The 27,468-nt window shown below is 44.7% G+C and overlaps 2 protein-coding genes and 1 long non-coding RNA gene across 4 annotated transcripts; 1 reads left to right on the top strand and 2 right to left on the bottom strand.

Moving 5' to 3' along the window:
- Positions 1-689: 689 nt before the first annotated feature.
- LOC150018426 (uncharacterized) lies at positions 690-24,058 on the top strand. 2 transcript variants are annotated; one of them, XR_016508619.1, is made up of 3 exons: positions 690-1,029; positions 20,906-21,016; positions 23,922-24,058. It is a non-coding gene; the product is annotated as an uncharacterized LOC150018426 (long non-coding RNA). The 2 variants fall into 2 exon arrangements; XR_016508618.1 differs by lacking the exon at positions 23,922-24,058 and adding an exon at positions 21,464-21,932.
- On the bottom strand, positions 4,458-8,202 carry LOC150018428 (folate receptor beta-like). The gene is made up of 5 exons (XM_090265009.1): positions 8,113-8,202; positions 7,640-7,807; positions 5,307-5,495; positions 5,061-5,196; positions 4,458-4,930 (listed from the first exon to the last, which is right to left on the bottom strand). Exons 2-5 carry the CDS (start codon positions 7,793-7,795, stop codon positions 4,629-4,631), a joined length of 783 nt encoding a protein of 260 aa, XP_090121135.1. The 5' UTR covers positions 7,796-7,807; positions 8,113-8,202; the 3' UTR covers positions 4,458-4,628.
- On the bottom strand, positions 14,915-21,534 carry LOC150018427 (folate receptor alpha-like). The gene is made up of 5 exons (XM_090265024.1): positions 21,302-21,534; positions 18,368-18,517; positions 15,715-15,903; positions 15,450-15,585; positions 14,915-15,302 (listed from the first exon to the last, which is right to left on the bottom strand). The coding sequence occupies exons 2-5, from the start codon at positions 18,515-18,517 to the stop codon at positions 15,025-15,027; spliced, it is 753 nt and encodes a 250-aa protein (XP_090121150.1). The 5' UTR covers positions 21,302-21,534; the 3' UTR covers positions 14,915-15,024.
- Positions 24,059-27,468: the final 3,410 nt, after the last annotated feature.

Raw genomic sequence — 27,468 nt, 5'->3', positions numbered from 1 at the left:
GGCTTCTGAGTTCCCAGTTATAAAGAGCAAAGAGCTCCCGGGTCCCCAAATTACAGAGCCAGCAGCTCCTCCAACCTTGTCAGCCCCAGGCATCACTCACCTCCAGCTGCCAAATCACAGACGGTCGTTCTCTTGATGGCCAGAGCCTCATTTATTCCAAGATTCCAGCTCTCCTGCCATCTCCTACTCACTTACCCACCTACACAGGTATCTGTTCTACAGCATCTAAGAGTCTGGTGTAATTTAGACTCTCAACCACTCCCATCCCAGCCAAGGACAGAAACCTTCCTTTTTTCACTCCCTGAGGTGGGGGGTTATACCACTGGTGGGTGGGGAGGTGGAGGGTAGGAGCATATTCGGGCAGGAGAAAATGCTGAGCTTAGTTTTGTCAAGGTGCGTGTGTGCAACCCGGGGAAAGGTGGTTGCAGATGTGGGAGCCATCAGCCTGTGGACAGCAGTGAAAGGTTAGGAAAGATGGGGCCCCAATACCCACCGGAAGGCTACAGGTCTGGGCCCCTGGTGCAGGAGGGGGCTGAAGAATCAGAGGAGGCAGCTGGATCGCTGGAGGAAAATCAGCCAAGAAAGAAGGTGCTATAGGGTTTGCAAAGAAATGGACTCCCAACTCATGTCCTCCTCTCTCTCTCTCTCTCTGTCTCTCCCTCTCTCTCTCTCAATAAGCCTTACCTGAATCCTGTCACAACCTGGGAGGGTTAAGCCCTCTGAAGATCTCAGCAGGTAGAGGGCCACTGGGACCCTCAGGCCTCCCTCCTGACTTTACAAGCCCAGCTCAGCCTTCTCCTGATTGGAGAATGACCAAGTGTCTGGAACCACCTACACCACGTATATCAGGTGAAAATTCCTCAAGATGGGATTTGCTCTGGCTCTTCATCCTCCAGCCCTGCTCTGGTGGCTGGTCAGCTGATCATCGTTTGGGTGCTTTAAGCCCCTCCTCCTCTTCAGGAATGAGGTTTGGCACCTGAGCCAGGGCCCTGGGCCCTGATGACTTCAGAAGTGACCAGCAAGTGGAAGGTTAGTTGGAAGTGGAGTTCTGATCTGTAGGGTGGCCCCAGCCCTTGCTGGGACTCATGCCCTTGCTGGGACTCATGCCCTTGCTGAGGTAAGAAACATCCAAACCTGTAGAGAATTTTTGCGAGTTTTTGGAACCAAAATAGACAACAATTGCTGGGAGGTGACATCTCAAATGCTCTGGAGAAGGACAGTTTTGCAGTTTCTTTGAAGCATTTTAATTTAAGGAGGGAAGTGAGGATTATATGAAGGTGGGAAAAAGCAATGTGTGATTGGATTACAGGACAGTTAAGATGTGCTCTCTTGAGAGTTGGTTACCACTTATTTCAAAGGTGTATTAACCCAGATGCACAAAAACAATGGACAGGGCTTGCTTAAGGCAAAGACAAACCTTTTTCTAAAACTTATAGGTCTGGGGTGTGACTACTCACCATGGCCTGCCCAGTTAGGAATTTATAATCAGATCGCCCTATAATCAGATCTACTTTCCTTAAACTTTTTTTCCCTCCACAACTCTGCTCTGCATCTGGGGCCTGGGTGCTAGGACCACCTGGCCAGCAGGGAGAAACAGGATCAAACAGCCACCTTGGAGCCAATCCCAAGAGTATCTGCCCAGACCGGAAGCTTGAAACCAGCAAGATCAGTCACACAAAAATAACAGGAAGATGTTTGACCTGCACAGGTCGGGGCCTGGGCTGTGGGAGTGGGGGTGGGAGAAACCTGAGTTTTTCCTGAGCACCAGCCCATATGCACAATTTTAATTGCTTCTCACCCATCCTCACAGCCGTAAAAGGGGCAGATCTCAGGCAGCAGGGAGGGGCTCGGATTCAGATCTGAGTGTGGTTCCAAACCCAGCTTCTTTCACAAAGAGAGGAGAGCTCTGCGCGGACTCTTGGCATCGCCTAAGGATCGCAGATCCAGTGTTTCTTCTCCGAGCTCACTTCTTACCCTTGACCTCTTAACTTATATCAGAGCCACTTAGAAATGCTGCTTACCCTTCTGTTACCTCCAAGCCTTTGCTGAACCCTCTCCATGAAGCGCTGTCTCTCTTGCCATTTTCTGCGTGACAAACATGACTCCTCCGGAAGCCTTCCTTAACCTCTCTGTGCTTCCACAGAACTACACCACTCGCTGGGCTTCCCTGTAGCAAAACCTCAGCTGCCTGTTTTCAAAGAGTTATTTGTTCCCAGATCCACCTGCCCCCACCAGATGTGCAAGGTAGTCAATTTCCTCCCTGTTGGTGGAGACCAGCAGCCTGGGTGCTCCGAAAGTCCCTGTTGACTGACAGTACGAGTGCACAGATCCCTTAGCTGCCTGGGCACCCCCTCTGTGCCAGGCACTGACCAGGGCAACACGGCGCAAATGACAAAGATATGGCCCCTGCTTTCAGACATAAGGTTTGTGTGTGTTTTTTTAATATTTTATTTATTTATTTTTAGAGAGGGGAAAGGAGGGAGAAAGAGGGAGCAAAAGAAACATTGATGTGCGAGAGATACATCGACTGGTTGCCTTTCCCACGACCTGGCCTGCAACCCAGGCACGTGCCCTGCTAACCTTTCAGTTCACAGGCTGGCGCTCAGTCCTCCGAGCCACACCAGCCAGGGGTCAGACGGAGAAGTTTTGTTAGGGAAACGCCAGACAGCAAACGCAGTAGGAGACTAAGGAGATGTGGTAAGTGCCTGGAAGCTCTCTCCCTCCAAGGGGCACACCCACACCGTTCCCCTCCCCTCCCCCCTTCTTCCTGCCAGGATAAAAAAGAAAAGAAAAAAAAGTGACTGGAAGTCATTTTAGGAAAATTATAAGTTGAAATCTAAGTGGCTACCAGGAAAAAACATGCCTTTGATAAAAGAACATTCCAGGAGCACAGTGGGGGAATTGCTGGAGTAGAGGCCCCAAAGTGAAAAATGGGAATGGAGCTCATGTGTGGGGGGTGTGGAGGGAAAATAATTTGACATGTTATCCAAGTAGGGGGAATGGGCAGGAATTTTGGTTTTTACAACAGATACCATGGAAAAGCATTAATGGGTTGGTGATGATGAGAAGCTGTCATCTAAGAAGACATTTTTGGTGTTTGTTTTTACTTTTAAAAAAATGTCCATCAGATAGTAAAACTGATGAGTTAAATTTTGCTGACAAATAGGATATCTATATAGTTCTCAAATATCTCCCTACAACATACATATTAATTATAAAGAGGAGAAAAGTAGTAAATAAACCCGAAAGACCCAATATCAACCAAAAGATCAGTTAACATCATCAGAATGGGCAAACCTGAACCATATGACTTGCATTATGATGCAACAAGGACAGAGTATTACTTCTGGGAATATTTGTGTCAAAAATGCACAGCCTCAATCTAATGATGAGGAAACAGATAAACTCAAAGTGAGGGATATTCTACAAAATAATTAGGCCATGCTTTTCAAAAATGTCTATGTCATAAAAGAACCTCCTTCCCTCAAATATTCATCAGTAGGCCACTAAATTAAAGGTGACATATATATAGAATAGAATGAACTAGCCCTGGCTGGTGTTGCTCAGTGGATTGAGTGCCAGCCTGCAAACCAAAGGGTCACTGGTTTGATTCCCAGTCGGAGCACATGCCTGGGTTGTGGGCCAGGTCTCCAGTTGGGAGCGTGTGAGGGGCAACCACACATTGGTGTTTCTCTCCCTCTCCTTCTCCCTCCCTTCCCCTCTCTCTAAAAATAAATAAATAAAATCTTTTTTAAAAAAATAAATATTTTTTAAAAAGTATGAACTAGATCTCAATAGATTGATATGGGAATATCTCAGAAACTGTGTTCTTATTATAAGGTATGTGGCAAATGAAAACTACACCTATTGGCTTAACAGGAAATCAAGTTTGACGCCTTCCCGTGTTGACTAGGCTGTGAGGAGACAGGCACTCATATCTTTCTGGGGGGGACCACAGGGTTACAACCCCTGTAAAGTTGGAACTATCAGAATTAGAAATCCATATACTCCATAACCCAGCAATCCCTCTTCTGGAATTCCAGTATAACATTCTACTATGTACAGGATTATTCACTGTAGCATTATTGGTCATTTTTTAAAACGGAAGTAATGCAGGTGTTTATCATTAAGACCCCTCCACCAATATTTCCGTCCCAGGTCACATCTAGTAAGAGAAGGACTGGGAAAGAAACATTTTTCTCACCAGAAGCCCAATAACTAATCCACCAATTTCTGCCCACCTTCCCTCCACCAATCCCCTTGTTCCCATATGATGCAAAAGTAATGAACTAGCCATAAGGGGAAAGCCTGGTGAAGAATTAAGAGCCCCAGACTAATGGATCAAGTTATACTCCCTACTTGTTGATGAATTTCAAGCTAGTTCCAGTCCTTCTTGGGTCCTCTCAACAAGACTATGAATCAATGAAGCAGGTTCCAAATTATTTACAAGACACAAGTCACATGTGGATCTATCTATTTGAATAGGCTGTCACAGGAACCCATAGGACCCATCCTGGATAAGTAACCAATGACCAGGGCATTCTTAGGACCCCTGATTGAGAGAGATGGCTGAACTGGGCTTAGCTGAGGTCAGCCACATGGGTGCAGGCAAGGAAAATGTCTGGATATCAGTAGTGGAAGCAACTTAGCCATGGAGCCAGTTGGAACATCAAGGCCAGGCTGAGCAGGAGAGGCCCAGTCCTAAGGGGTATGGCCCTAGAATTCATGGCATCAGCATAGAACCTCGCCACTTCCTCATTGGGGTTGCCCTGTGCTGGATCGAACCACATCTGGATGCAGCGCCCACTCCCTCGGCTGTAGTTGCTGACTTTGTAGGAGTGACTCCAGACACCCTCACACAGGGCTACAGGTGTGGGGAAGTAGGACTCAAATGTGCGGCAGACAGCTTCAGCTGGACACTCGTTAGATCCTGCAGGAGGAGAGAGGGTGGACACAGACATTCAGCACCTAGTTACCCTAGAAATATTCACACACTCCCAAATCTTCAAACTGCCTGTGTCAGAACCCCACCTCAATCTCCCCACCTGCCAGGCCCTCACCTGAGGTCCAGATCCAGCCCTTCTGCCAGTTGGTCTTGCAGGTGTAGGAGGTGCGGCAGTCTTCCCACCAGCTCTCACAGTCCTCTTTGCACAGGGGCACGTGCAGGATCCGCTCTTTGCGCCAGCTCTGGTTCACCTGGGTGAGGAGTGGGATGGGAGGGCTTCTCTCAGCCGATGTGTTGGCAGCCACAGGCTTGACTGAGCTGGAGGGCAACCTGCTGGGATTGGGTGAGGGAGATACAGTACCTGCTGGATCCAGGGCCCCAGGTTAGGGGAGCACTCATAGAGACAGGTGTCCTGGATGAAGTGGCGCTTGCAGGCGGGCTTCATCATGCCACAGTGGTCCCAGTTGAAGTTATACAGGAGGGAGTTGTCCTTGTGCAGCTCCTGGCTGGTGCTGACGGAGCAGCAGGCATTCTTCTTCCAAGGACTGCACTGGGTGGGGAGGGCACAGCACTAAGTCCTTCCCCTACCACAAACTTCTGCCACAGCTAGTCTCTCCTCATTTGGGTTTTGCTCTCCTGCCCCAGGTAGGTTGTCCTAGAAATGCTCACTGTGAGGACCCCTCTCTCCTTGGCCTCCAGGTATTTACATCTTGGGAGAACCTCCATTATGACAGTGTGATCAGGGTTTTGTGGGAGCCTGGGAGAAACCCTCACTTGGTAGAACAATAATAGATTTCAGTTACTTATTTTTTAGAGAGAGGGAGGAAAACATCAATGGGAGAGAGAAACCTTGATCAGTTGCCTCTGTTACCCACCTGCAACCTAGGCATCTGCCATGACCAGGAATTGAACTGGTGACTCTTTGTTTTGTAGGATGATGCTCAACCAACTGAGCCACACTGGTCATAGCAATAAACTATTATTTATACATTTCTTAGATTTGTTCATTAAAAAATTATTATTATGCCCTGGCCAGGTAGCTCAGTTGGTTAGAGCATTGTCCTGATACCCCAAGATTGTAGGTTCAATCCCTGGTCAGAGCACATACAAGAATCAACCAATTAATGCATAAATTAATGGAATAGCAAGTCAATGTTTCTTTCTCTCTCTCTCTCTCTCTCAAATCAATAAATAAGAATTAAGAAAAAAACAATTAAAAAATTATTGCGTACCTATTCTATGCCAGCTACTGTTCTAGATAGAATACCACAGACAATAAGAAAACAGAAATATGTATTCATGGATCTTATATTCTGGTCAGGGGAGACAGACAGTAGGACACTAAAAGAGAAAAAATATGATTATATGGATATGATCAATTATATAAGGAAATTTACAGCAGGGAATGGGTATGTGGAGTATGGGGTGATTGTTGAAATTTTAGATAAGGTGGCTTGAAAAGCCATTGGGAGGTGACATCCTGAGTAAAGGAGGAAAGAGAGTGAGCGATGCAGTAACACATTGTTGAATAACCATGTTCTTGGCAAGTGTTAAGATCTGTTTCCCCTCCAGCCCCCCAGTGGCTAGGACTACAGAAACATTTGCTAAAAAGAGTAAATTAAAGACTGGTCTAAACTGAACTTCATCTTACATATAGGCAAAAAATAGTTTAGCACGTTTTTATATAATATAGACCAGATTCTCCAGGACAACAAAAGCCATGAAATGGAAGGCTGTACTGTGTGTTTGGCGTTACTGGCGTTCATCACTACTGTAGAAAACTGCGTCAACAACGGCAACACTGCTTAGAGTATCTCAGAGCATTTAAGTTGCCAACAGAATACACCTGTGGCAATCTTCATTTGTAGCTGCCCCATTCATAGTGATTTTGTGAATAAAAGAAATGTGATCTTTCACCACAACTTCTCATGTAGCCATACCAAGCACTGACATGTTGAAATGTAGGTATTTATTTATAAAGTACTTTCTTTTGGCTCCTTCTTTGCATTACAGGTGGTTATGTGGACAACTTTTTAAATTAAATGTGTAAATGCATTCTATTAGCATCAAACTTCCTTCCAGAATAGAAAAGAGTCTAAACAATATTTGTCATAAAAAGGAGACACAGAATATAATACAGTTGCCACCAAGTGGCATAAATTTTTATAGACTGTGTGAAAGTACAATACCTGTGCCCCGTGTCACAGTAATGAGAGGCCCTCTCCAGCACTGCATGGGATGGGCAGTAGTGAAAATAGGAAAAAACATCCTCCCCAAACCCTGCAGGTGTCCACCCCAGTCCTACCGCTACCCCACCATGAGGGCTGGTCATGTCCATTTCCTCTGTGTGTTCATACCCTCCTTCGGGCCTCAGTGTCATGTGAAAAATGTCATCTACCTACCACCAAGGACCCCTGGAAAAATGAAATCAGGTACAGAAAACACATGATACCTAGTACGTACTCAATAAATGATTGACGACGACTCAATAAATGATTATTCGTATTATTGCTGACATGGTATCCTGTTCTGAGGAGGCCACCGCTAACATCACCTAAATACTCCAACCTTCATCTCTCAGTTATAACTCAAATATGGGGTGTCTGACCCCTCAACCCTTTCCCCACCATCCCAACTTCCTCTTGCCTGTGAGAACCAGGCCCCTCCCCAATCAGAGCCACACTCCAGCCATACCTGGTCATGCAGCTTGTCCTCAGGGCCGGGCTTTGCCTTGTGGTGTTTGGCGTCCATGCAGACGCCGAGCAGGGCTGGCCTGTCTCTGGCATCGCACATGGAGGCTAAGAGCCAGGCTAGCAGCGGCAGCAGGGGCAGTGTCAGTTCCCAGGTCATGTCCTTCTGTCCCTGCAGAGGAAACTGTGGTTAGGGAGAACGAGGCCTGAGGGGACAGAGTCCCATGCAGGCTGCTCCCTTCACCCCTGTCTCAGTCTCCCCGTCTCCACAGTGAAGGATGGGGTCAGACCTTGTTCCTTCAGTGCCAGGGTCCTGAGGCTCCCTGAGGCTGAGGGAGAAGAGGCTGGCAAAGGGGGCTCCCTCACCCCAGCCTAGGAGGGCTCAGAAGGGAATCTGGGGTGAGTAGGTGGGCCCTGCAGGATTGTTCCCAAGTTGAAGAAGATGTCTTGCACCCACTCCTTCTCTCAGGACTTTACCTTAAGAATGGAATGAATAGGTCAGGTCCCTACTTGGTGAAAAGGGCCAGGGACGCACAGCACCCTTATCCTGTGTTCAGCAACTGCTGTGCCCTTAAACCCTGGATCACCTGATTCCCTTGCCAGCAGCAGGGAGTGGCCCAGCTCTGCTGAGTTCTCCAATCAGCAAGAGGAAAGATCAAGTGATGTAACACACAAACAGGACCCTGTTTGGTTAAATGCTACAGAAATGGGAAGATTGGTGCTTTGCTCCCTCAGGCTTTTTCCTTCCCTATCTCCTGAAAGGCATTTCCTCCCCTTACCCCGTCCTGTCCCTGGCCTACTCAGTTCTCTCTGAGAGCTGGACCAGTGCTCCAGATCACCACCTTACTCCTTAAAAAAAAAAAAAAAAAAGAATGTAGACACCCTTGAACTGGAAGGACTTCATAAAAGTCTACTGTGTTAAAGCAGCCTTCCAGATAGGTGCTGAGTGTCAAGGGAGGCACATAGTAAAAATAACAGCCCCCCGTCCACCGGGACTGCCTGCCACCCCCACCCCCACCCATCACAGATGTGTTCCTTTGGACTCAGCTGCTGAAGTATCAAAGAGCTGGTAATAAGACCCATTCCTCTCTCTCACTATTTCCATATGCACGTCATCACCAAGCCCTGGCAAAGGTGCCTCAGAAAACCTTTCTAGAATTTACGTCCCTTAACTCTGTGTTTGGGGTCAGGTCTTCCCTCCTCCAGTTGCTGCCCCTTCAAGTCACCTTCCCCACAGGAGCAAGAGTGATCTTTCTAAAGAAAGACATGCCCCTCCCCTACGCACAGACCCACCAGGCCACCCCAGTGCCCCATCACCCTTCCCTCCTTAGGGCACCTTGGCTGAGCCTCCTTTGCTGCTGGGAGCACGCTCTGGTGTGTCTGGACTGGCCTCTCTCTGGGCTGACCACAGCTCAGGACCCTGGACTGTCCCCACTGGTCTTTGTCCTCGGGGCAGGATAGATGATAAGAACTCTGAGTGTGCTTACGCACAGATGTGTCCCGCATTTAGCAGTTTTCATTCCACCTTCCTGTTTAATTTCATCTCTTTACTTGTTAATTTATTCATTCCAGGACCCACACATTCAACATGCATCAAAATCAAGAGAACCACTCATCTCCAAGGGGGATCTAAATTTTTGGGGTTCCCCAAATGGCTGTTAGGAAAAAGCTAACTTGAGGGGAATGAGGTGTGGAGGGTCAGGCCATCGCAGCCCCATTCCTCTCACAACCTTGAGAAATGTCACTAGGCCTTGCTGAGCTGTTGCTGGCTCACCAGAAAATGTTGAGAACTATATCTGGAAAAGCCTGGCACATATGAAGTGGGCTTAAATGACAACTATTAGGTTAATTTATGAGCAGCAAGGTAGAGGCAGGTAGAAGCTGAGATGCAGAAGTCCAGGGTCACAGAAACAATTGTCTCAGGTCTGATAAATGATCATTTCTCACCACATAACATTTCTTTAAACATAAATAAGCAACTTTTGATAGTTTTTTAAAATTGTGGTAAAATACACATTATGTAAAATATGTCTTAATCATTTTTACATATACAGTTCAGTAATGTTAATTAAATACGTTCATATTATTGTGCAACCAACTTTCAGAACTTTTTCATCTCGTAACACAAACTCTTTTCCCATTAATCAGCTCCTCCCCGTTTCCTCCTCCTCCCCCAGACCTTGTGAACCACCATGGGACTTTCTGTCTCTATGAATCTGACTACTCTAGGAACCTTCTATAAGAGGCATCATATAGTATTTGTTCTTTAGTGACTGGCTTCTTTGACTACATAATATCTGTAAAGTTCATCCATGTATCAGAACTTCTTTCCCTTTTAGCACTGAATAATATTTGTTGCATGTATATACCTCATTTTGTTTCTCTGTTTACTCATCAGTGGACACTTGGGTGGCTTCTTTCTCTTGGCCATTGTGAAGGATGCTGCTATACACATGGATGTGCCACTGTCTCCTCAGGACCCTGCTTTCAGTTTGTTGGGTACATACCCAGAATAGAATAGCTAAATCACTTGAAAATTCTATTTTTAATATTTGAGGAACTGTCATACTGTTTTCCTCAGCAGCTTCACAAGTTTACATTCCCATCCACTGTGTACAAGAGAAGAATTACAGTGCACAATAGTTCCAATTTTTTCCCGTCCTCACTGCTTGTTTTTTTTCTGTTGGTTTTTTTTCAAAAAATAGAAACCATCCTCATAGGTGAGGTATCTCACTTTGGTTTTGATTTGCATTTCCCTAATGATTTTTTACATTGAGCAACTTTTCATATGCTTGTTGGTCATTTGTATATCTACTTTGGAGAAATGTGTGTTCAAGTCCTTTTCCCATTTTAAAATCAGGTTATATGTTTTTGCTGTTGAGTTGAAGGATTGGCCTCTGGTCAGAGATATGATTTGCAAAGATTTTCTCCTCTTCTGCAGGTTGCCTTTTCACTCTAATTGTCTTTTGGTGTGCAGAAGTTTTTAATTTTGATGTAATTTAATTCATCTCTTTTTTCTGTTGTTGCTTATGCTTTTGCTCTCACAGCCAAGAAAGCATTGCCTAATACAATGTCATAAAGCTCTTCCCCTTTGTTTCTTAAGGATTTTTAGTGATTTTAGCTCTTATGATTCGGTTATTGATCCATTCTAGTTAAATTTTGTATATGAAGTAAAATAAGGGTCCAAAATATTTTCCTTTGCATGTGAATATGCACTTGTATCCAAGCACCATATTTTAAAATGCTATTCTTTGAATTTTCACTTATCTTATTGCATTGTTTTGACAGTATTGTCAAAAATCTGGACTCTAAGGTCTATTCTGTTGATATGTATATCTATTTTTATGCCACCACCACACTGTCTTGATTATTGTAGCTTTGTAGTAAGTTTTGAAATAAGAATGTGTTTGTCCTCATGTTTGGTGCTTTCTTAAGATTGTTTTGGAAATTGTGGGTCTCTTGTATGTCCCTATAGCTTTTAGGCTCATATTATTAATTTTTATAATAATTGAGTAGATCTATGGATCAATTTGGAGAGAATTGCCTCTTAACAAATGTATCTTCTGGTTAATGAACATGGGATATTAAAACATTTATTAGGTTTTTAATTTCTTTCAATAATGTTGTGTAGTTTTCAGTGTACAGATCTTTTAGTTTGTTAAATGTATTGTGATGGATTTTGTTCTTTTTTATGCTATTGCAAATGAAATTGTAATCTTTAATTCATTTTTGTATTGTTCATTGCTAGTGTATAGAAAAAATACAATTGACCTACATATATTTGTTGGGTGTCCTACAAACTTGATGAATTCACTTAGTAATAGTAGTTTAATGTTTTTGTGGGTTCCTTAGGATTTTCTATATACAATATCATATCACCTGTGAATAGAAATAGTTTTATTTCTTGTTTTCAATCTGGATGACTTTTATTTCTTTTTCATGACTAATAGCCCTAGCTACAACTCTTAGTACAGGGTTGAATAGACATGATGTGAGTGAGTATGTGTATACTTGTCTTATTCCTGATCTTAGAGCCTTTTGGCTTTGAGTATGAATTTAGTAGTGGACTTTTCATATATGTTCTTTATCTGGTTTGGAAAATTCTGTTTTATTTCTAATGTGTTCATTGTTGGTTTTATTTTTTTATTTATTTTTTTTTCAGATTTAATGTGTTTTATTGATTAAAATATTACATTTGTGCCAATTTCCCTTCCCTCTGCTCCCCTCCACCCGGTGGCCCCCCTCCCTCCAGTTGTCCCCCCCTTTTAGATTATGTCCATTAGTTGTGCATACAGTTCCTCCCAACCTCTCTCCGTCTATTCCATTCCCTCCTACCTTGATCCCCAATTCCTATATCATCTCCCTCCCTTTCCCCATTCCCCCTCCCTGTTGACCTCCCCCCAATATGCTTCCCGTACCCACAGTTCCTTTTCCACTCTCGTTGCCTATTTAGTTTGCCTTTGTTTCATCTCCCTAGCTTCTGTTTTTTTAAACCAGTCCCTTTAACATCTCATATAACAGTGGTTTGGATCTAATGAACTCTTTCAGTTTTATTTTGTCCTGGAAACACTTTCTCTGTCCTTCTATTCTGAATGACAATTTCGCTGGATAGAGTATTCGTGGTTGTAGGTTTTGGATTTTCATTACTTTGAATATTTCTTGCCAGTCTCTTCTTGCCTGTAGGGTTTCCCTTGAGAAGTCAGCTGATAGTCTAATTGGGACCCCTTTGTACATAATTCTTTTCTTCTCTCTTGCTGCTTTTAAGATTCTCTCTTTATCTTTAATTTTTGACATTTTGATTATAATGTGTCTTGGAGTGGTTCTCCCTGGGTCCAGTCTCTTGGGAACTCTCCTTGCTTCCTGGACCTGCAAGTCTATTCCCTTCCCCAAGTCTGGGAAGTTCTCCTTTATTATATTTTCCCTCAATTTTTCAAGTTCTAGTTCATCTTCCTCATTCTCTGGCAAACCAATGATTCTTATGTTGGGCCTTTTATAGCTGTCCCAGAGGTTTCTGATCCTCTCATTGTTGCTGGTTTTATTTTTTTATCGTGAAAAGATTTTGGATTTTGTCAAATGATACTTCTGCATCAGTTAAGAAGATCATGTGGGTTTTGCCCTTAAACCAACTTGCATTACTGATATGAATCTTACTTGGTGATGGTGTATAATACCTTTTTCATTATGCTGAATTCAGTTTGCTGGTATTTTTGATGAGGAGACTTATGACTTTAATCAAAATAGATATTGGTGCAATTTTCTTTTGTTGTGATATGTTTGTCTGATTTTGTATCAGGGTAATACTGGTCTTATAGAATTAGTTGAATTTTGTTGATGGCCAGTTTATCTGTTTGTTTGTTTGTTTTCTGTGATGGATTGTGCTTTGGGTCCATAAAAAAAGTAAAAAAATGGTAGAAGCTTCACAATGAGAAAGCTTTTCCCACCCCAGGATCTGGAAAATCTTTTTCCTTTTTCTTCTAAAATTTTTATTGTTTTAGCTGTTATATTTAAGTCTATGATCCATTCTTAGTTGATTTTGTGTATCACATGAGTTGAAGGTCTACATTCATCTTTTTGCTTTTGGCCATCAATTGTCCTAGTACATTCTCAAACAGATAATCCTTTCCCCCAATGAACTGCCTTAGCAACTTTGTCAAATATCAATTAAATATAAATATAAGGATTTATTTCTGGCTTTCAGTTCTATTCCATTAATCTATATATCTTTCCTTATGCCAGGACTACTTCTCTAGGAGATATTGGTATGGAAAATTATTCATCCATTCGGCAACCTCATGATTCCTATGAACTTGAGAATGGCAGCTACAGAAGATTCAGACAAGTAATTTTATAAATGGTTCACAAACAGCACAATAGGCCTTTGATAAGATGTGTTGGACTGAGGTGACTATAACCTTAAATTTCACTAATTCTAATACATCTATGAACAACTCATATTTGTAAATAGTGCCACTGGTTCTGTAGAGAATATAATATATCAATTGGCCTTGTTCACTGTTTAGGGTGGTAGCTAATGAACTGCTCCACTTTTCATGTTAATATAGTTCTTTTCATAGGTTCACAGAGTTAATCCACCTCCCTCTTACCAGAACAAAACCAAAAAAATATATTTGTAACCATGACAGAAATATACTGACCATAACATAACAGTCTGTGTAGCAGTCATTCGTTCTGTTGACGAACTTTCGGATTCCCCTGTGCTTCCAGGCACCCGTAGGACTGTATTTTCCTGGTCTTCTTGAAGTTAGTCACTATCAAAGCTGGTACTGGCCAACAATATAAGTGTTGGGTGGAGGGTTGAAGAGCCTGAATGGAATTCACCAAGTTCCCTTTGCCTGCCTTGCGGAAGTATATGATGAGTGGAGCCTCACTCAGCCTGGGTCACTGAGTGCGAAAAGGAATCCCCTTGACAACCCACATTACTCACTGTGGCTTGAGCAAGAAATGCATGCTAGTTGTGTCAAGGCACTGAGACATTAGGGATGGTACTGTAACATAACCCAGCTTATTACAACTGCTACAAACTATATTTAATGGGAGATCAATGCCTAAAAACCTGTCACATCCTTGTTCTGGAACCTGTTCTAGGAGTCCAGGTTTGGGATCCAGTCCTAGCTCTGCCAGAATATTTCAGGCCCAGTTCCTCTGGCCAGGTGTGGGTCCAATATCCCTTCAAGATGCACATATTTATTCACTCTGTTAGGGAAAGAGCTTGTTCTCAAGAGCCAGATTGCCTGGAGTGAAATCCCAGCTCTTACACAGAGGATGGTTTTGGGCCTGTTTCTGAATTTATGTGCCCATCTTCACATATGTAAAATTCAGACAACAGTATCAATACACTACGGGCATAAAGATAAAACATTTAGGACAATGCCTGGCAGGTAGTGCTTTGAGGGTATTAGCTAAAGTGGGGTAGGGGCTCTTGTTGGACACTTTGCTTCTTCCCAGTCAGCCAGCCAGAACATGCTGGGCACTCCCAGTCCTGCCTCTTCTACTGGACAGCTGAGCACAGGGCAGAATAGTCAACCCTGGGAGGCTTGCCTCCAATTCAAATGATAAAATCCTGGGCCTGACTCTATGTAAGAGCTGCAGTGAAAGATGAACTTGAACTGAATATGTCTTCGGTTAGAATAGTTAAGTATCTGAAAAATTAATAGCAAGTATCAGAGCTGGAAACTGACCAAGTCTCACTGGCTTCTGTCAATGGAAACTGGGAAGCAAAAGTCATATTCCCATTCACACCCAAACAGTTTGCAAGACACATGCAGGATATCTGATTTATTCAAAGTGTGGACAGAGTTGCCACCACGGGAGCTGAACTGTGGGGCTGAACTGGGCAGGGATGTCCAGGTATCAGGAGGTGAAAGGAGCTCAGCTGAGCACCAGGAACATTAAGGCCAGGCCAAAGAGGAGAGGCCAGGCCCTATGGAGCCCAGCCCCACTCATGGCCTCAGCATAGAACCTCGCCACCTCCTCATTGGGGTTGCCCTGGGCTGGGTCGAACCACATCTGGATGCAGCGGCCACTCCCTCGGCTGTAGTTGCTGACTTTGTAGGAGTGACTCCAGATTTCATTGCACAGAGCAGCAGGCGTGGGGAAGTAGAAATGAAAGGGGTGGCAGGCATTCTTCACTGGGCACTGATTAGAGCCTGTTGAACGATGGAAGGCCTTCAGCCACTGGGCTCAGAACCATCTCTGGTTCTGCTGGCCTCACAACTGTACCCCTTCCTATACCGGTCTCACACCTCCACCCCCCACCTCCCAAGTCCTCCCTCCCCACCTGCCCAGGCCCTCACCTGAGGTCCAGTTCCAGCCCTTGTGCCAGTTGGTCTTGCAGGTGTAGGAGGTGCGGCAATCTTCCCACCAGCTCTCACAGTCCTCTTTGCACAGGGGCACGTTCAGGATCCGCTCCTTGCGCCAGCTCTGGTTCACCTGGGAGATGTCAGGAGGGAAAAAGGACTCAGACTCAGGATTCTCAGCAGCCCAGCCCTGCATAGCCCCTAAGCTGGAGAGGCAGAGTGAGGAGATGTCTGGGCAGCAGACGTGGGGAGGACACTGCACCTTCTGGATCCAGGGCCCCAGGTTGGGGGAGCACTCATACAGGCAGGTGTCCTGGATGAAGTGGCGCTTGCAGGCAGGTTGCATGGGGCCACAGTGGTCCCAGTTAAATCTGTACAGGTAGGAAACATCCTTATGGGCTTCCTGGCTGGTGTTGACAGAACAGCAGGCGTTCTTCTTCCAGGGGCTGCACTGGGTGGGGAAGACACAGGACTAAGTCCTTCCCTCAGCACAGCCATCTCCTCCATTTTCTGGCCCCTGTGTCCCAGGAGGTCATGCAGAGGAAAACTCATTGGGGACGGCGCCTCTGTGTCTGTCCTTTGAGGAGCCCCCATCTGTGGTAAAGGCAAGAATATATTGGATTTCACAGAGGGTAACACAGGGGATGTGGGCAACCTGGGGAACCTCTGTCTAGGGGAGCAATTATTATTTGTACAGCTCTAAACAGTTTACAAACTTATTTCACATTATTCAGGTTATTTATATTACTCATTTTTGCATCCAACCAATAGTAACTGAGTGCTTGTGGTATATCAAGCACTGAGCTAGGTACTCAGAACACTACAGTGAACAAAATAGATCAATGTCTTCTCTCACATTGTTTATGATCTTCCTTCGGGGCTTAGGGAAGACAAATAACATTGTAGGCCTAGAACACAGCTGTGCAAAGTCCCTGAGGCTTTTGTGCTTTATCCTCTCATCAATCCAGTAAAAACATCATTACATTAATTTTTACAGAGTGTAAGTAAGCTGAACGCCTGGTAAGTGGTAGGGTTAAGATTCAGGACAGGGCAGACAGGAACCTGGTCCCATGTTGTGGTAAGGAGTGGAGGTGAAGGGAGCTGGTCTGGCTGTCCTAAGGTCTGGAACCCCAGGCGAGGGGCCTCCAATGAGATCTCAAAGCAGTGCAGGGACAGAGGGGCAATGGTCCACATATAGGCCTGAACATGGGCCTGACTAAATGGGGGAGGCTATCCCAGAGAGTTAAATTCAAGGCAGGTACGATGGCAGAAGTGGTGGAGGTTTCTCCCTCGAATCACTCTAGGCTGTGACGCGAGCTGGGTGATCATGGGTCAATTGCTTCAATTCTCTGAGATGAACTCTAGTACCCAGAGTCAAGCAAGGTGGGAGATGTTATTGGTCTGGGCACTCCATGAGGGTGCAGCCAAACCTCTTGCTTACCAGCAACCTAGCCCACACCCAGTGCAGTTAACACAGACCATGCTTCCAGGCCTCCCCAACTTCTCACATGCTCTTCCTCGGATATCCCAACTCCTGGTCACCCTGCAAGACCCCATACACCTCATCCTTGACCTACCAGCCAAGGTCAATGGTTTCTGCCTCCAAAAAGATTTAATATAATGTAAAGCATTTCCTAACCCAATGTAGGGGTTCAACAAAAATAGCCACTCCCATGTAGCCCATGTCCCCCCAAATTACAATCATCTGTCTCTCTCAAAGGTCTGTGTCTGCACCACTTCTTAGCAAAGAGGAAGTACTCCCGAGGGTCCTTAAAACCACCCTTTGGAACTTAAAAATTCTAAAAATGACGTGGTAGGTAGACTTTCAGTTTGGGAAGATGAAATAATTTTGGAGATGGATGGTGGCGATGGTTGCCCAATAGTGTGAATGTGCTTAATGCCACTGAACTGTCCACTTAAAATGCTTAAAATGACACATTTTATGGTATGTATATTTTACCATGCACACACACAATGAAATGTTGGAAATGACTCAGAAATCATGGGTTTGCTGGGCTTCCTTCTCTTCACTTCAAGCCCCTGGAGTCATTCCATGCCACAATCTCACCCTGAGAACATCCCCAGCCTTCTAGCAACATGAAACCTTGTGGGGAGCAGAGGAGGAGACCAGAAGGAATGAACTACTGGCCTCTCCCATAAGTCTGAAGTTCAACTTCAAGCTCAGAATTCCTGAACTGCTTCGAGGGGCCTTAACTATGAAATGGGGACCCTGGCCTTACCTCCCCTTCTCTGTGGGCCCTGGTGCCACGAGACTGACCACTGCTTTGTGTGTCACCCTTAGACCTGTGTGCATGCTGTCCTCTTCTAGGCCGTCCCTTCCTGCTTTGTCTTCCTGAAAAACTCTTACTCATCCTCCCAGGCCACAGCTGATAGCTACTTTCCGGGAAAGTCTTCCCGCACATCTGATTTGTCATTGTCTCTTCAGAACCTAACTGGGGTGGGAGACCTGGCCTGTTTACATTTGTTTCATTTTGACTGTGAGGGACCCATCTCTCCTTCTACCTTACCTCTAAGCCCTGGGGGCTGGCACATAATTAAGGGTGGGAAAGTTACTGCCTGTTTTTCTCCTAACCCTAGCTAATGATTAGCCTCTCAATTTCCACATGCATCTGTGACCTCTCTGGGCCTATTTCATTTGTTTAAGTAGAGACTACCACCCACCTGCCTCATAGACAATTTGGGTATATTCTTTGATTAGATGTGAGGAAAACATTTGGCCTTTAGTGGAGCCCCCCCATTGTTGATTTGGTGGCCCCCTTGGGGGAGGCCCTCAGTATAACCTTAGTCACACTCCAGCCTCCATCACCCCCCTCAGAGTTGATCTTCCTATCACCCTACTTCTTCCCTTTTTAGAGTCAGTCCTGTCCCCACCCCAGACCCAACTCCATCCTTACCTGGTCATGAAGCTTGTCCTCTGGACCTGGCTTTTTCTTGTGGTACTTGGCATCCATGCAGATGTTGAGCAGATCCATCCTGTCCTGTAGAGTCCTGTGCTGAGCACCCCACATAACAGTCACCAAAGCCAGAAGCAGCAACTGTGCCATCTGCCCAAAAGCCAGAGTCAGAGATATACAAGACCTGAGAGGCAGCAACCATAAGACTCTCGGTCAGATTTCTTGTCTCCCTTCCAAGCCCAGATCTTCTGCCCTCCCCACCAGTTTACCCCACAGAGCAGCTAAGCAAAGCCAAGCAATGAGGAACATGTAAAGATCTGGACTAGATCCTCACTCGAGAGCACTTTTCTGAAGATTTCTACTGCTCTTCCATTTGGGATATTTTTTGTCTCCTCTTTTTGGCTGTCTCTCTGTGTTTGTTTCTACTAGGTAGAGTTGCTACTTCTCCAGTTTTGTCAGGGTAGCCTTATTTAGGAGGTGCTCTGTGGGGCTCAGTGGCACAGTCTCCCTGATCACCTGAGCCAGGTACTCTAGGAGTATCCCCTGTGTGGGTTGTGTGTTCCTTCCTGTAGTAGTTGAGCCTTGATTGCTGTTGGCATATCAGTGGGTGGAACTGACTCTCAGGCTGACTGGCTGTGACCACAATGTACAAGCTGCTATGTGAGGGCTGACTCCATGGAGCAGGATCACCCCAGCAGGGTTTTGTGCTTTCCCACACCACTCTTTGGGTGTGCTGTTTATGCAGCTAATTGGGTGGTGTTCTGTTGTGGTCTAATGCTGGCCACCAAGTGTGTTGGTTCTGGGGCCTTTGGGAGGGCCCCAGTGCAAATCAATGTCAGATGCTGCCTGTGACTGGCCCAGGGCTACCTGTTAGGAGCTACAAAGAAATCTGCAGTTGGTAGTTGCCTGTGCTGGATCTCATGCCCATGGGAAGACTAAGCTGTGAACTGACACTGACTTTCCCCAGGTCTGGGTCTGGAGCAGGTCAGCAAAAGGCACGAGGCTGTTTGAGACATGCTACTACCTGCTAGCTGCCCCTCATAAGACTAAGCCACTGAAAGACGCTCAGGTGCTACGCATGTTAGGTGAGGTAGGGTTTCAGGGAGTCGCCAGGGTGGGTCAAATGGTATTCACCAGGTTACTGCAGATTCAGATTTGGCACCAGTGCTGAGCCTGAGGCCCCACACAAAAAGTCACAGTGCACACCCAGGCCAGCCACCACATGCTTGGAGCCTGGAGACCTTTACAGTGGGGTGGGATCTTAGGGAGCCATCAGGGTGGAACAAGTAGAGTTCACCAGGCTAATGCAAAATCAGATTTGGGCATGTGGAGGGACGGCTCAACACAGACAATCTTGTGCCTGCCCCCTGGTCTGTGGGACGATGTCTCAACACAGCAACAATGGCAACCATCCCTCCAATCCTCGCCCTGAAGCTACACAATTCAGTTTCTCCCTATGTGTCACTTGCACCCCCTGAGCTTGACCAGAACTCCTCAAGGGTTTTAAAAGAAAAACTGTAGCTCAGCACTTTCCCTTTCGGGAGCATGCCCACACCTTTTTCTTCCCCCATTTCTTTTCCCCCTGGCTCGTTACCTTTGCCTTTCTCTCTCCTAAGCTCCAAGGGCCCTTCTTTTGCTTCTGTAGGTTGTTTCCTGAGCCCACACAGCCCAGCTGGCTCACTTTTAACTACCTCTAAATAAACTTTCTCTTATAATTTGAAAACACACACACAAAAAAAACTAGCTCATATCAAGGCTGGCTGTTTGCTACTGAAAGAGTCTTGGGCAGTACAAGAGAGTTGGGTGGGAGGGGGTCTCAGACAGCCCTGAGGGTGAAGCAAGTGGAGTTCCCAGGCTAATACAGATTTAGATTCGACAGCGTGGGAGGAGAGCTCAACACAGGAACAATAGCAGCCATCCCTCCATTGTAGGCAAAAGTCACAAGCCCTCTGCCGGGGGGGGGGGGGGGGGGGGGCCTGCAAGCGGGCCCCCCTGCCCAGGTGTCCTGTGACCTCAGCTTGCAAGAGCTTGCAAACGAGTCTTGCAGGCACCAGCAGCTGCACGTGGCTTCTGGTGGCTGGGTCACAGAATCCAGGGAACAAAGAGGGCTGAAGACCTAAGCCTCCTTTCCATAGTGATAACGTCGAATGGTGTGGACTCTTGAACCCTTATTCGCACACGATTCTTGGGGGCCGGTTTACAAGTCTCTAAGAACAAAGAGGCTTGAAAATTAGTGTTTCCTCTCTCCTAGCAACTATATCGGATGTGGAACAGACCCTTGGACCTTTGTAATTTACCGCTTTGTTCTATAGCTCTATAGGTTAATGTTTATCCCTTTTAGTGGAAAGAATGTTTGTTACCATGTAAGCCTTTTTAGTTTCTATTTAGTTTTACTTAAAAATATTTTTTTTCTGCAACCCAATAAAAGAAACGGAGGGCTGTGAACAATCACTGATGGCCTGAGCGAGCCACAGTCCTCCGTGCGTAGCTGGCCACTCATCCTGCTTGCTGGAATTATCTCTGCGTCTCTTTCCACAGATATTCACGCAACACTCCATCCCTCACTCTGAATCACACAGCTCAGTCTCTCCCTGTATGTCTCTGGTGCCCCTCTACCCTAGAGCTGCTGTTCCTCTGCCAGACCCCAGGGTGAGTACCTGCTAGTGACAGTCTTGCATGGGGCCTTTAAAAAGATGCCTGGGTGTTCAGCTGCCTTTTGTCTCACCCAGAAGGGGGACTCCCCAATGACTTTCACAGCCAGCTGTTTTGTGGGCTCCTTTTCCTAGCACTGATGCTCTAGGCTAGGGAGCATAGTATGGGGCTGGGACCCCTAGCTCCTCAGCAGGGACCTCTGAAGTTGAGACATCCCTCCCAATTCTCAACCACCACACATAGGTGTGGGACCAGCCCATTTTGCCTCTCCATGCCACTTACCAGTCTCAACGTGGCTTCTTTATATCCTTAGTTATAGGACTTCTGCTCAGCTAGTCTTCAGATGGTTTTCTAGGTTGATTGTTCTATAATTTAGTTGTAATTTTGATGTTGATTGTTCTATAATTTAGTTGCAATTTTGATGTTGATCGTTCTATAATTTAGTTGTAATTTTGATGTGGTCATGGGAGGAGACAAGCACAGCATCCACCTGCTCCGCTCTCTTGACCGAAACTGAAACACAGCTCTTTAACTTGATCCCAACTGTGGACAGAATGATGCAAGCAACACATCCAGGGCACTACCAGAATGCTCACATGACTTAAAGGCATGCACCTCCCCACTTTCTATGCTGTTTTGATTTTTGAACCATGTGAATGCATACCTTATTTAAATACAATATACATGTATGTATGTATATGTATATAAATATCCAGAATGTTAAATGGAAAAATATTGCCCTGGCTGATGTGGCTCAGTGGATTGAGTGCTGGCTTGTGAACCAAAAAGTCACCGGTTCAATTCCCAGTCAGGGCGCATGCCTAGGTTGCAGGACTGTTCCCCAGCTGGGGAGGTGTGAGAGGCAACTGATCTCTGTATCTCTCACACATCAATGTTTCTCTCCCTCTTTATCCCTCCCTTCTCATCTCTCTAAAATAAATAAATAAAGAATAAATAAATTACAAATAAAATCTTTAAATGGAAAAATAAGATACTGAATGATGCATCTGATTTGTTACCATTTATGTAAATTTCAATAACAAGCACATAAACAAAGCAATGCTACATATCAGTTATGGATGCTATACACGTGTTTGCAAAAGCATAACCACAAAGCCACCAATAGTTCTAGTTCCTTGGGTAACTGCTAGAGAAATTCTATATGTTTACATATATTCTATGCATTTATACATATCCCATTTTTGTGCACAAATGATAGCATAATGTTCTACACTTTGCTTTTTTGGGTAGTTTCACTGTACACTTATGCTTTGACAAAAGAAACAAAAACCTTATAAAGCCAAGTTATCCACCACTTGAGTATTATTGTTACATCTGATAGCATAATCTTCAAGTCCCTTCTTTATGCCTTGTACTGTCTGCAATTAATTAAAATGTTCTCTATGCCAAAAACCCTTCCATTAACCATTGTAAAAATAAAAGTTTACTTTTTCAAGTTTAAAGTCCTTTATCCATAGTCTTTATTTCTGAAGTGTTATTGCACACAGTAAAATTGCTACTAAGCTAGAAAGACAAATGGTATTGCTCCTGTTATGTTTTGTTTTTGTTTTTTATAATAATTTTGGGAAAACCTTCAAATTCTGTAATTACTTACTCAACTAGTAGAATGCCTCTCCCAGGGCAGGGTCTGTGGTGTCAATCTGTTCTCAGCACATGGTCCTGCCACAGGTAAGTCTCAGGTGACCATGTCAGCATCTGGTTAGGAGGCGCTCACCTTGCCCCATCCTCCTCCCCAAGGCTCCATCACTACTGAGTACTTACCATAGTCGGCAGCCCTCGACCTTCCTTCCATTGTACCAGCCTGTAATCTTCACTATGTTGCTGGTCTTGGTGTCTTCATTTTCTAAATAGGAACATGTATCCATCTTCCTTCTCTTAGGAGTAGTTTAAAGGTGTATATGAAAGTATTTTGTAGCTTGCTAAACATTAATGTGCATGATCATACTGATAGTCATATATTAAGAACTACTCTATACCAATTAAAATAATGGATACTTTACTTATATTGTTGCAGCTTATAACCCTCACAGTATACTGCAAGGTTGACATTATTACTCCCAACATACAGATGAGGAAACTGAGGCTCTGGGAGTCAGGTGAATTCTCAAACAGCTAGAAAGTGGAGGAGTTGGGACTCAACTCAATTGGCTTAACTGTAAAGCTCATGCTTTTTTTCACTGTAATAGTATCTCCAGATACAAGCTCTTATTTTCCTACTGTACCTCCAGGAAATTTAGCTCAGAAACCACAGCCTATGTTTACTTTGTAGAACAGCTTTCAGAGCTTCTCTCCCCAGAAACCTCCTAGACTGTACAATTTTATTTAGTTCTGCTAAAGTTTTACTGAATAATGCAGATAAAGGAAATATGATATTTTAGAAATAAGAGTATCATGTTACCTCATGTAAACAAATCATACATGACACAAAAAGGAAGGTCTTAAGATTTCCTTTGCCTTTTTGAAAAAAGCTAAGCAAAACCACAAACCAATAAATATATAAAGGCATTCTATGTCTGGACCAAGGGCTATGAGTAATCCAAACCCGTGTGTGGTGGGTTAAAGTAGGAAGCACATCTTTGGCTATTGATAAGTGAGGTCTATGTCCCTTCCCCTTGAATGTGGACAGGTTTCTGTGACTGCTTTGACTAACAGGATATGGGCTTTGCCAGTTTTCAGGCCTGAGGGACTGATATGCCCTGAATAATTGTGTCTCTCCAAAATTCATATGTTAAAACCCTACTCTGCTCCCTGTGATGATATTAGGAGGTGGTCCCTTGGGAGGTTATTAGGTTTAGATGAGGTGATTAGGATTAGTTGAGATTAGTGCCCTTAGAAGAGTCATAAGAGAACTTGCTTTCTCTCTTTGCTCTCCACCTGTCAGGAAATATCAAGAAGTCAGCAGTCTACAACTGAAGAGGGCTACCACTGGAAATGACCATCCTGGCACCCTGATCTTGGATTTTCAGCCTTCAGAACGGTGAGAAATAAAGTTCTGTTGTTTAAGACCCCCAAACTGACTAAGAGAGACAGTAGCAGCTTCTATTTTCTGCATCTTGGAATACTAGCTCTTAGATTCCTAAGCCACCATGTAAGAAGACTAATATCCTGCTGGGGATGCCCAGGGACTAGCTAGAGAGGAGGGGCTCATAGCTGAGGCTGACCTCCCAGCAATACCTGCACAGCATTCCAGGCAGATGAAAGCATCGTGCAAAGGCCCCGAGGTAGGAAGCATTTTAGTGGGTCTGAGAACTGCAGGGCTGCTGGGATGTGGTTAGGATATAGAAAGCAAGGGGAACGCTGGCGCTAGGTGAGGGTGGACAGGAAGGCAGAGTCAGATATTGCCTGGCAAGGACTTCAGCTCACAGTCTAAAGGCAGTGAGCAGCCAGGGAAAGGTTTTAGGCTGCTATGTGAGACTTGGAGTGGGTTCAGGAAACTAGTCCGTTATTACAGTGGGCCAGGTTCCAGAAGGTGATAGTCTGAACTAGAGTGGGACATGGTGATGGAAAAGAGATGGAGGGAACCAGAATCTCCCAAGTTTCCATCAGCACTGCAGTGGTGGAAAAGTAAGTGACTGGTTGCTCCCCTTGAGCCCATTTTCCAAAATGGTGCTTACTCAACAGGCTTTTTAAAAAATTATTAATTTTTAAAATTGTGGTAAAATATACATAATATAAAATTTACAATTTTAAAATGTGAAGTTCAGTGACATCAAGTACATTTCTCATTGTTGTGGAATCATTCCCACATGGCATCCACCTGCATAACTCCCCCAACAGAAACTGCAACCATCCAACACTGACTCCCCGTGTCCCGTCCCTCAGCCCCTGCATCCTCCACTCTGCTTTTTACCTCTATGAATTTGACTCCTCTGGGCACTGCATATTAAGTGGAATTATTACAGTCTTTGTCCTTTTGTGACTGGTTTCTGTCATTTAGCATACTGTCCTCTAGGTTGACCCATGTTGATATTCAACAGGTTTTAAAGTGAAAACTGGAGTAAAGGTTGCTAAAACAATGATGTAAAGACTGAGGAGGCAGAGCAAAGGGAAGACTGTAAGAATGTAGCCAAAGGCTAAGGCCTTGGCTCTGTGCTTTCTTCACAACAAACAAGGAGCAGCCCTTTTATGACTGCACCACACCCCCACTTATAACCTGCTGAAGTCTCTAGCTCTCCCTGCCTGTGTCTTCCTGGGTGTATATGACAGTGTGATCCAGTATCTGTCTAGGTGTGGGGATGTAAGTTAATCCCTATATATTCCTTTTTTATTGGTGTCGTAACAAATTACAGTAGTCCCTCTCTATATCGCGGTTCACTCATCGTGGCCTCACTGTATTGTGGGATTTTAAAAAATATTATATTTAATTATTTATTGCGGATTTTTCGCTGTATCGCAGGATTTTGCGGTACTGTATACGTATGTTGTTAAAGTTATGTAGGTTTAAGAGTGTAGACTATGTTTAAGAATGTAAGTAGTGTTTATAAAAGTGTGGAAAAGGTTAATAAGGGACTGGGAACGGTTTATAAGTGTGTGGGAAGGGTTTATAAAACCTTAAAATATATACAAATACTAAAATAAATGTAAGGTTCCTACTTCGCGGATTTTCACCTATTGCGGGTGGGGGGACATAGAACGCAATACCCGCGATAAGTGAGAAAATACTGTACCACAAACCTTGTGACTTAAAGCAATACAAATTTATTATCCTATACTTCTATAAGTTACAAGTCCAACATGGGTCTCACTGGGATAGAGTCAAGGTTTCCAGAAAGGACTGCATTCCTTTCTGGAAGCTCTAGGTAAGGATCAGTTCTCTTGCCTTTTCCAGCTTCTAGGCTGCCTGCATTCTTTGGCTCTTGGCCCCTTCCTCTATCTTCAAAGCCAGCAGTGTAGCATCTCTCTGATTTTTCTTCCTTCTTTACATGCTTTTTTTCTGACCACCAAAAATCAAAAATATTTTTGAGGATTTATGTAAACAAATTGGGTTCCCTTGGATAATCTGGGCTAATCTCCCCATTTTAAAGTCCTTAATTTTAATCACATCAGCAGTGCCCCCTTCTGCCTGTAAAATAACACATTCACAGGTTCTGGGATTAGGACACAGACATCTTTGGAGGTGGGAGGGCTTTATTTTGCCTCACATTCCTGCACGCTAGGAGAGTGTGATGGTGAGTGTGTGTGCATGTTCGTATAGGTTTGTGACTACCCACCCCTCCCCACCGGCTGTTGTCTCCTATGCAATGGACCTCGCTGACCACTTTTTGATTGTTTTTTGCTTTGGTCAGAGTGAGGAAACCTTAGCTTTGGGAAGCAAATACATGCAAACCGACCACGCAGATCAGGGCCTGACTTGAGGACCCTTCCTGGAGCTGCTTTTTAGGGCACTGGAAGAGAATCAGAAGAGATTGATTCCAGCTCATCCATTCATCCTAAACTCAGAGTCAGCCCAGAGAGGTCCCAGTGAATGTTTGCTGACCAGAAATAAATGAGGTGTTGAATGACCCTGAGGTAGAAGCAAACTTATACACAAGGCAAAGGTACACTCCCTCAGCCGGCCCACTTAGTGGGGCTCTCCAGCCTCCCCCAGCATGTTGCACTCTTCTGCCCTAACAGTCTCTTCATTGATCCCACAACACAGCGCCTGCTCACAGAATCCCCTCCCACCTGGAAGGTTTCCTCTTTCCTTCCTGCTCTCTGGTTCTATAACTCTAAAGCATCCTTCAAGACCCCGCTGAAGTCTCCTCTGCTCAAGGAAGGCTTTTTCAATGTCTCCTTGCCTTCCTCCAAGGATATGTGTCATCCTTTGAGTTCAGGGCACTGTCTTGTAGTCCTGTTTCTTACACAATGTCCACCACCAAGGTGGCCACAAGTAGGCCTTGTGCTGAGTACACCACACCCTTTCAGGTCTACGTGCTTTTGCACATGTTATCCCCTCTCATCTAGAATGTATTTCTCCTCCTGCAAGGTCCCATCTCCCTGGGGAGTCCTCCTCACATCTTCTCCCACACATTGCCTTTCTCTTTTCAATGTTCCTACTCTTCTCAGCAACTATTTCCAATGTAGCATTTGTAGCATATAGTCACGTGAACTAATAATTCAATTCCATTAAACTGAAAGAAAAACTCATATTGTATAAATATTTCTTGAGTGGCTATGCTATGCCAGGCCCTATTCTAGGTGCTGATAAAATAGAGATGAACCACAGACATGCCCTCAGAGCCTAACAGTTTGCTTTATGCCTTCCAAACTAGATTAGGGGCCTCCACAGGATGAGGACTCAGATCTGATTCTTTTTTGGGTCCTCATCACCAAGCACAGACCAGGCCATAAGAAAGCTTTGAGGACATTTTTTTGAGACTTACGGTCAAGATGGTGGCATAGGTAAACACAGCTCACCTCCTTGCACAACCACATCAAAGTTACAACTA

The sequence above is a fragment of the Furipterus horrens genome, unplaced genomic scaffold (genome assembly GCF_987537825.1).
Source record: "Furipterus horrens unplaced genomic scaffold, mFurHor1.1.pri manual_scaffold_2, whole genome shotgun sequence".
NCBI classification, from domain to species: Eukaryota; Metazoa; Chordata; class Mammalia; order Chiroptera; family Furipteridae; genus Furipterus; species Furipterus horrens.
Note: the sequence above shows the minus strand (reverse complement) of the source record. Positions and strands in the feature narration are given on the sequence as shown.

Coding starts and splice junctions, on each gene's coding strand:
- LOC150018427 (XM_090265024.1), bottom strand. CDS start 18,517: ATGGCACAGTTGCTGCTTCTGGCTTTGGTGACTGTTATGTGGGGTGCT. Junction 15,904..18,367: donor AGGACAAGCTTCATGACCAG/GTAAGGATGGAG, acceptor TTCCCCACCCAG/TGCAGCCCCTGGAAGAAGAA. Junction 15,586..15,714: donor TGGGGCCCTGGATCCAGAAG/GTGCAGTGTCCT, acceptor GACATCTCCCAG/GTGAACCAGAGCTGGCGCAA.
- LOC150018428 (XM_090265009.1), bottom strand. CDS start 7,795: ATGACCTGGGAACTGACACTGCCCCTGCTGCCGCTGCTAGCCTGGCTC. Junction 5,496..7,639: donor AGGACAAGCTGCATGACCAG/GTATGGCTGGAG, acceptor CTCCCCACCCAG/TGCAGTCCTTGGAAGAAGAA. Junction 5,197..5,306: donor TGGGGCCCTGGATCCAGCAG/GTACTGTATCTC, acceptor CTCCTCACCCAG/GTGAACCAGAGCTGGCGCAA.